The sequence below is a fragment of the Leptodactylus fuscus genome, chromosome 4, assembly GCF_031893055.1.
Source record: "Leptodactylus fuscus isolate aLepFus1 chromosome 4, aLepFus1.hap2, whole genome shotgun sequence".
Lineage (NCBI taxonomy): Eukaryota > Metazoa > Chordata > Amphibia > Anura > Leptodactylidae > Leptodactylus > Leptodactylus fuscus.
In genome coordinates, this window is record NC_134268.1 from 223,474,973 (window position 1) to 223,485,196 (window position 10,224).

At 44.8% G+C, this 10,224-nt stretch overlaps 1 protein-coding gene across 1 annotated transcript; it reads left to right on the forward strand.

Annotated features, from left to right (window-relative positions):
* Nucleotides 1-385: 385 nt before the first annotated feature.
* Nucleotides 386-9,921, forward strand: LOC142201205 (uncharacterized). Its single transcript, XM_075272030.1, has 2 exons — nt 386-406; nt 8,396-9,921. Exon 2 carries the CDS (start codon nt 8,467-8,469, stop codon nt 9,919-9,921), a length of 1,455 nt encoding a protein of 484 aa, XP_075128131.1. The 5' UTR covers nt 386-406; nt 8,396-8,466.
* Nucleotides 9,922-10,224: the final 303 nt, after the last annotated feature.

The following is a 10,224-nucleotide window of genomic DNA, read 5'->3' on the forward strand; positions in this document are numbered from 1 at the left end:
GTTACTGGGGTGTAGGTCGGCCATGTTACTGGGGTGTAGGTCGGCCCATGTTATCGGGGTGTAGGTCGGCCATGTTACTGGGGTGTAGGTCGGCCCATGTTATCGGGGTGTAGGTCGGCCATGTTATCAGGGTGTAGGTCGGCCCATGTTATCGGGGTGTAGGTCGGCCATGTTATTGGGGTGTAGGTCGGCCAATGCCCTAGAGTTGAGGTCAATTCTACAAATGGGAGATACATAAAAATCCCCAGTTTCACTTCCAGGAATGTTTTTCCATTTTTGCTGACTTCATTGTATAAATTGGAAAGTGAAACAAGAGGTTCCTTATATAAGAGCAGACCCCGACTCGGAGGAAGGAGCAGGCGAGAAGACACAGCGGAGAGCATGGCGGCCGGCGGGAGCCCCAGAGGTGACAGCACATTACCCCAGTATTATATTATTAGGGGGGAAGATATCGGCTTAGAGAGCAGATACAGACAGAGCTTAGTTAGGCTACATTCACACAATGCAGGTAAAATGACATGAAAACTGCACTGGAAAAATACAGCACGGAACTGAAGCCATTTGTGGCGCAAAAGACAAGTTCTGTCTGTAAAATAATAATCTGCTCCAAAAACTGCATCAAAACTGCAGGCGATTATTACAATGCGGTATTTCAAGGCAATTTGGGATTATCTATCGATGAGGGTAGTGTAGATACTGACTATCCTGTGTACTATACACTGTGTGATGTCATGTGTCGGTGTTATCTATACATGGAGTACTGTCTATCCTGTGTACTATACGCTGTGTGATGTCATGTGTCGGTGTTATCTATACATGGAGTACTGACTATCCTGTGTACTATACACTGTGTGATGTCATGTGTCGGTGTTATCTATACATGTAGTACTGACTATCCTGTGTACTATACGCTGTGTGATGTCATGTGTCGGTGTTATCTATACATGTAGTACTGACTATCCTGTGTACTATACACTGTGTGATGTCATGTGTCGGTGTTATCTATACATGTAGTACTGACTATCCTGTGTACTATACGCTGTGTGATGTCATCTATACATGTAGTACTGACTATCCTGTGTACTATACGCTGTGTGATGTCATGTGTCGGTGTTATCTATACATGTAGTACTGACCATCCTGTGTACTATACACTGTGTGATGTCATGTGTTAGTGTTATCTATACATGTAGTACTGACTATCCTGTGTACTATACGCTGTGTGATGTCATGTGTCGGTGTTATCTATACATGTAGTACTGACTATCCTGTGTACTATACGCTGTGTGATGTCATGTGTCGGTGTTATCTATACATGTAGTACTGACTATCCTGTGTACTATACGCTGTGTGATGTCATGTGTCGGTGTTATCTATACATGTAGTATTGACTATCCTGTGTACTATACGCTGTGTGATGTCATGTGTCGGTGTTATCTATACATGTAGTACTGACTATCCTGTGTACTATACGCTGTGTGATGTCATGTGTCGGTGTTATCTATACATGTAGTACTGACCATCCTGTGTACTATACACTGTGTGATGTCATGTGTTAGTGTTATCTATACATGTAGTACTGACTATCCTGTGTACTATACGCTGTGTGATGTCATGTGTCGGTGTTATCTATACATGTAGTACTGACTATCCTGTGTACTATACGCTGTGTGATGTCATGTGTCGGTGTTATCTATACATGTAGTATTGACTATCCTGTGTACTATACGCTGTGTGATGTCATGTGTCGGTGTTATCTATACATGTAGTACTGACTATCCTGTGTACTATACGCTGTGTGATGTCATGTGTCGGTGTTATCTATACATGTAGTATTGACTATCCTGTGTACTATACGCTGTGTGATGTCATGTGTTGGTGTTATCTATACATGGAGTACTGACTATCCTGTGTACTATACGCTGTGTGATGTCATGTGTCGGTGTTATCTATACATGTAGTCCTGACTATCCTGTGTACTATACGCTGTGTGATGTCATGTGTTGGTGTTATCTATACATGGAGTACTGACCATCCTGTGTACTATACGCTGTGTGATGTCATGTGTTGGTGTTATCTATACATGGAGTACTGACCATCCTGTGTACTATACGTTTTACTCCGGCTTTCAGATCTAGCACACACAGCACTGGCTTCTACCTCATCACATGTGTCAGGATTTGAACCTGTGACCCGCTGTCTTGCCCGGGGTCTCCTTGCTTCCTGAGCTACTCAGCTTGTTGAATAACAGCCTGCTGGACTTCAGTGTGGAGCCTACTGCAGAGGCTCATCAGCTGATTCTCATGATTGGAACCCGCCCTGTATTACCCTGATTGGGTTGCCTATATATAGGTGACTCTGACACTTCCTGTTTGTGTTGGTATTGTGTTCTGTCTATTCTGAATACTGCCTGGACACCTAGGAGACCTCCTTGCTGGAGCGCTTCTTCAGTTCCCTGGAACTTCAACTGCTGCCTGCAAGCTCACCATAGCTTGAATACAGCTCCCGAATTACTACAGACTTCTACCTGGTATTGGCTTATCTGCTCTTGGACTGTTACCTCAGCCCCTGGGGCTACCCACCTGCTGTCTCCAGCCTCCTCTGTGTTACCCGACGACTGGACTCCTGATCCCGTACCACTAGTACCGTGACAGGATACCAACACCTACAATGGAGTCCGTTGGGAAAGAAGCTTGGGAGGCTCGCTTCAAAAAGGTAGAAGCCGCCTTGGGCGCAATGTATGCGGAGGTCCAAGATATGAAGCACCAATGGGAATCTTTTGATAAAATGACCACTGGTAAAATCGCTATGCAAGGCCAAGCTCTGCAGGAATTGCAGACATCCATGAATACGGTCACAGCACGTATTGCACAGCTGGATGCACAAGGCCTGATTCCCACCTCTGCTCCATCCCCAAGATTGCCGCCATTTAGATTCAATGGTGACCGGGATAAATTCAGAGGATTCGTAAACCAGTGCAATTTGTATTTTGATGCGCATCCCAACCAATATCCAACTGAGAGATCAAAGGTGTTGTGCGTCATTATGCTGTTAACACACAAAGCTATTGCCTGGGCATATCCGCTAATCGAAACCGACGACGTCTGCCTGAATGACTACAAAGACTTCATGGAAGCCATGAAAGGGATGTTTGATGACCCCAACCGAATGGTTACAGCAGAGACCACCATACTAACATTACGGCAAGGCAGACGTTCTGTTGCGGATTATGCCATGGAATTCCGGAGATGGATTGTGGACACTAGCTGGAATGACTCCGCAAGACTAGCACTTTTCAAGAGTGGACTTTCCAGCAATATTAAAGACGAATTAGCACGAGCAAAAACTCCTTCAGTCTTTTCTGAATTTATTGATCACTGCATTCAGATTGATACTCGTCTGACGGAATGTCGACAAGAGAAATGGGGCTATGCAAACCGCACGACCAGTCAATACACTACCACATCACCGCTGGGTTATAAAAAGTCATCTGATCAGCAGTCCCGAGAATCCCAACCAGAATCGATGCAGATTGATGCAATTCAGAAACGGGAGAGTGCCGAGCGAAGAGAACATAGGTTTAAAGAAAATCTGTGTTTATACTGTGGAAAGTCGGGACATTTCCTTATAAATTGCCCAAACCGCTCTGCGAATCGCCCCCGGAGAACAGTGGCCGCTGTAATGGATCCTGATGCATCCAATGAGGAATCTTCAGCTTCAGAGGGGGAACAATCAGCTGGAGAAAGTGTCCATTACATATCATCAGTGACCTCTCAGGTTAAAAAGGAGAACAAGGATTCACATTACTTTGTCCCTCTTAAATTATTGGTCAATTCTATGTGGATCTCTACATCAGCTATGGTGGATTCCGGGGCTAGCGGAAATTTCATGGACTTTAGTTTCGCTCAGAAACATGGAATACGCTCATCTAAGAGACATTCACCTATTGTGATGGAGACTGTGGATGGGTCTCCCCTGAGTTCGGGACCTGTAGACCAGGAAACTGTACCTTTGGACATACACATAGAACCTCAGCATCGTGAAACTCTCTCATTTCTACTCATTTCTTCTCCACACTTTCCAGTCATCTTAGGCCTACCTTGGTTACAGAAACAGAATCCTTCCATCAATTGGGGAACTAAGATGCTGAGTTTCCCCCCAAAGGTCAATGAGGTAAAGGACCAATCTGAACCAACCATTACAGTCTCTACTCAAAACCAAGAACCGCATCAGTTACCAACAGTATATGCGGATTTGAAGGATGTTTGTGATAAACAGGAAGCTGACAAACTACCACCTCACCGCCCTTACGACTGCCCAATAGAATTGCTTCCGGGAGCACCCATACCTTTTGGGACTATATACCCATTATCAGGACCTGAATTAAATGCCCTTAAGGACTTCATTGACGAGAACTTGAAAAAAGGGTTTATTCGGCCATCATCTTCTCCGGCAGGGGCTCCTATATTCTTTGTTAAGAAATCGGACGGTTCATTACGGCCAGTGGTGGATTACAGAGAACTTAATAAAATTACAGTAAAAAACCATTACCCATTGCCTCTGATTCCCGAACTGTTGGAGAAAGTTCAACGAGCAAAGGTCTTTACCAAATTGGACCTAAGGGGTGCTTACAATTTAATCCGGATAAGGCCAGGTGACGAATGGAAAACTGCTTTTTGTACTCGATATGGACACTTTGAAAGTTTGGTAATGCCATTCGGGCTCTGCAATGCTCCGGCTACCTTCCAACATCTAGCAAATGATATCTTCAGAGACTTACTAGATCAATTCATGGTGGTTTATCTAGATGATATACTAATTTTCTCTGAATCTCTAGAAGAACATCAGGAACATGTAAGACGTGTATTGGAACGATTGCGGGAAAACCGACTTTACATCAAATTGGAAAAATGTGAGTTCCATCGGGAAGAAATTCAATTCCTAGGATACATCATCTCTTCTGAGGGATTGCAAATGGATCCCAGAAAGATTCAAGCAGTTATCGATTGGCCGACTCCCAGGACGGTAAAAGAAGTACAAAGATTCATAGGCTTTTCTAACTTTTACAGACGCTTTATTAAAAACTTTTCAGAGATTGTAGCCCCCATCACAGAGCTGACAAAGAAGAAAACCCACTTTTCCTGGACCCCACAAGCAGAGGAAGCTTTCTCTCGTTTGAAAGTTAAATTCACCACAGCTCCAGTACTACGTCATCCAGATCCAGAACTTGCGTTTGTGGTCGAAGTAGATGCATCAGACTGTGCGGTTGGGGCCATCCTCTCTCAGAGGTCAGGTGAGAAGAAGCTATTACATCCATGTGCATTCTTCTCTCAACGGATGTCTTCTGCAGAGAGAAACTATGATGTGGGAAATAAAGAATTGCTTGCCATCGTCTCAGCATTTAAAGAGTGGAGACACCATCTACAAGGAGCTTCACAACAGATACTAGTTCTAACTGATCACCGTAACTTGGAGTTCATTAGATCAGCCAAGTGCCTCTCCCCTCGTCAGACCCGATGGAGCCTATTTTTGAACCACTTCAATTTTACAATATCATTCCGACCAGGATCTCGTAATGGAAAGGCAGACGCCCTGTCACGGATGTTTTCTAGTGATATTAATCCTTCAGCTCCACCTACTCCCATTGTCTCCGAGACAAGAATTGTAGGTATTATCCATGAAGGTGATCTGCTGGAGGACATTAAAGCGGCCTATGACACTGATCCATTCTTATCACACCCGTCAGGAGATGTACATCTATTCTTTAGAAATCAAGTATGGACTGATGGACAGCGTCTATACATACCAGAAGCAATGCGTCTGAGGATTCTACAGTTCGTACATGATTCCATATTGGCAGGACACAAGGGAGTGCAGAAGACATATGAGCTGTTATCTCGTTTCTTCTGGTGGCCCGGCTGTCTAGAAGATGCAAAGAAATACGTCCTTTCTTGCGATACCTGTTCCAGGTATAAACCTTCACGTTCCTCACCAATGGGGTTGCTGCAACCATTGTCCATTCCAGTACGACCTTGGAGTTCGATCTCAATGGACTTCATAGTGGATCTACCTAACTCAAAAGGAAAAACATCAATATTGGTAGTGGTAGATCGACTTACCAAAGCAGCTCATTTCATCCCTTGTACTGGTCTGCCTTCTGCTAAAGAAACGGCTGATTTGATAGTCCAAAATGTCTTTCGCCTTCATGGTGTGCCGGATGAGGTGGTCTCGGATCGTGGGGTGCAGTTCACGTCCAAATTCTGGAGAAGTTTCTGTACATCACTCGATATCAAGCTTCTTTTGTCAACGGCCTATCATCCCCAGACTAACGGTCAAACAGAACGTACAAACCAGACGCTAGAACAATACCTGCGCTGTTACATCTGCCATTTACAGGATGACTGGGTAGACTTATTACCTTTTGCGGAATTCTCATACAACAATTCTCAAAATTCTTCAACAAAGCAAACACCATTTTTTGCAAATCTGGGATATCATCCAAGTATTCTCCCTAAAAATCCAGTGGCTCCACTAATTCCAGCAGTTACAGAAAGAATCGCATCACTGCAACAAAATCTGAAAATGTTAAAAGAAACATTGGGAGCGGCTCAGGAGCGATATAAGAAAGCAGCAGATAAACATCGGAGACCGGCGCCTGAATTCAAAGTAGGGGATCGAGTATGGCTGTCTACGCGGAATATTAAGCTGAAGGTCCCTGCACCCAAACTAGGACAGAAATTTATTGGCCCCTATAAGATCTCTAAAATAATTAATCCTCTGGCGGTACGTTTACAACTCCTGGAAACAATGAGCATTCATCCTGTTTTCCATGTGTCTCTATTGAAACTTGCTACGTCCAATCCATTTCCTGAACGGTCCTCTCAACCTCCAGATTCAGTGGAAGTGGATGGACAAGAAGAATTTGTCGTGGAAAAGATCCTGGACTCCCGTATATACAGAAACCGACTACAGTACCTTATCAAATGGCAAGGGTATGGTGTAGAAGAGAATTCATGGGAACCAGTATCTAATATCAATGCGCCTCGTTTGATTAGACGTTTCCATCAGCAGTACCCAACAAAACCAGGTCTTGTGGCGCCCAGAGGTCGCCGTTAGGAGGGGAGTGATGTCAGGATTTGAACCTGTGACCTGCTGTCTTGCCCGGTGTCTCTTTGCTTCCTGAGCTACTCAGCTTGTTGAATAACAGCCTGCTGGACTTCAGTGTGGAGCCTACTGCAGAGGCTCATCAGCTGATTCTCATGATTGGAACCCGCCCTGTATTACCCTGATTGGGTTGCCTATATATAGGTGACTCTGACACTTCCTGTTTGTGTTGGTATTGTGTTCTGTTTAGTCTGAATACTGCCTGGACACCTAGGAGACCTCCTTGCTGGAGCGCTTCTTCAGTTCCCTGGAACTTCGACTGCTGCCTGCAAGCTCACCGTAGCTTTAATACAGCTCCCGAATTACTACAGACTTCTACCTGGTATTGGCTTATCTGCTCTTGGACTGTTACCTCAGCCCCTGGGGCTACCCACCTGCTGTCTCCAGCCTCCTGTGCATTACCTGACGATTGGACTCCTGATCCTGTTCCACTAGTATCGTGACAACATGACCTGTATTAGCCAATAGAATCCTACAGGTCCTTCATTCATAGCCTCACTGACATACACATAGTTATAGACCAGATTTCCATAATAATGCAATGACACATTCACAGAAAGAAAATCCAGCACCAGTGACATCAGGAGCCTCCTCCATAGGCACCACAGGCCTAAAGGGATTCCTCTGTATCACAGGCGATGACCCATATTAGCCAGTAGAATCCTGCAGGTCCTTCATTCGTAGCCTCACTGACATACACTCATATCAGTAAGAAGCAAAGTTCTGAACTGCACACCAATGACATAGACCTGTGAAAATCCAAGACACACTTAGGAATCAGAGAGATAGTTCTGAGACAATACAGATACAAGGAGCAAAGTGAGACTCCACGGACTGTTATACCCCAAATACTCCCACTGGGAGGCCCCGGAGCATCAGGGACCAGGAGTATGTTTATTTTTTTTCACCTCCTCCGACTTATTAAAAATCCCTTTAATAACAGGTTGAGTTGAACCACCGCGCCACATGGTCTATATGGGGAAGTGGCGAGTCTGAGCCTGTAGGTGGCGCCCAAGTCCCAATAATCACTTAGAATTCAAATTCTCGACTTCTCCAAATAATAATAAAAGTAGCAAATTCAGCTCTGCTACATGTCTGTCCGTCCGTCCGTCTGTCTGTCTGTCCTTCCGTCTGTCTGTCTGTCTGTCTGTCACTAGTCGTAGTCAGAGTCTGACAACAATGTTACCAATATTAGGCGGTAGCACTCACCATCTTATATATATCTCTGCAGATAATGAAGGTCACAGACCGTGTGTGGAAGATTTGACAAGAATCTTGTGGATTAAATCCAATCGCAATCTGATGAAAGATGAGAAGGCGGCGCCCCTGGCCGTCTACAAGATGTGCTTAGAAAATGATCGAAACACCAAGAGGTGGAAATTTACTAATGGACATCCGGAGATAAATAACAAGGTCATAATGATGATTGGAGAAACTGGATCCGGTAAGACCACCCTGGTCAATGCCCTGGCCAACTACATGTTTGGGGTTCAGTGGAAACATGATTGCAGGATCCAGTTACTTGCTGAAGACCCAATGATGACCCAAGATCCCCATCAAGGATCAAAGATCATGGTTTACCAGATCAACCATGAAGAAAAGTTCTGTATCCCAAACTCCTTGACCATCATCGATACTCCCGAACTTCCAAAGCGCCAGAGTGTGACTCCTAAGAAGACGGCGATCCAGCAGATCCGGCAGCTCTTCTATGACTCGGAGTTGGACCACATTGATGCCATTTGTTTTGTGACCCAACCATCGATGTCCGCTTTATCTCCAACTCAGAAGTTTGTGTTTGATTCTCTCTCCGCCATGTTTGGCTCAAAGATACAAGACAATATAGTGACCTTCATGACTTCTACTGAAGATGACCAAAGACCACCAGCCCTGGCAGCGATCATCCAGGAGAACGTTCCATGTGCTAAAGACCGTAATGGTTACCCCGTCCACTTCACGTTTACTACCAGTGTCTTATACGCAGATAATTCCCCCGATGCCGGCGCGACTTCCGAGCAGCAGTGGATTTTGGGGATGGAAAACCTCAACAACTTTTTCAAATTTTTGTCTAACACTTCCAGAAAAAATATTGTTTTAGAAAAGTCCAACCTCGAACGGAGCAATGCCATTGAGATTACGGTGGACGCGCTGGTGCACAGAATCGAGGAAGTCATGTCCAAGCAGCACGAGCTGGAGGAAATCAAGAAGATCCTCAGACGACAGAGAGTCCAAGTTGAGCAGGACGAAGGTTTCGAATTTGCAGTCAACAGACATATGAAGAAGAAGATCAAGACAATGGGCAACTGCACCAACTGCCACGAGTGCGAGTCCACCTGTCACCACCACTGCATTGTGGCCTATGACATGCTGGTCCGCTTGTGCGAAGTCTTTTATCTGAACGCCGTTTGTCGGGTTTGTGGGCACGGATCAAGTCGACACTTCTCCGAGAAGTTTCTATGGCAGAACTTGGTGGTCTACCAGAAAGTCACTTATAGAAGTATAAAGATGAAGTATAAAAGAGATGATGAAGAGGAGCTGACCTATGAAATGGTCCTCGAGAGGGTGGAGGCTGAGATACAGGAGCTCAGGAAACAAGGCACCCAACTTCTTCTGAGGGCAACCGATCACATTAAGCAAGTTACCTCCATCAGGTCTTCTACAGAATTTATTGACCAGCTGGTTGAAACTGAGAGGCAAAAGAGGAAATGCGGGTACCAAGGGAGAATCGAGATGTTGGAAAAAGCCAAATCTAGTGTCTGAAGAAGATCTCAAGATTGTTAAAAGGCCATCAAAGGAAGCAAGTCAAGGTCTCCGTATCGGGTTCTGTGTGATCTCCATCTTCATATTTACTGCCTAAGTCTTTTCTATTAAGATCTTAAGATATTCATTCGTTTACAACTTGGTGTCTCCTCCTAGAGAACAGGAAGGACTTGAAGGTCTTGTAGTCTTCTGGATCTCCATGGACACGGGCTGTGAATTTGAGGCCACCTCAAATAATAAATGGGGCAACCTCTGATTATAGAGACTGGTAGTTGTCCAAGATGCCACCCAATAGCCAGATAC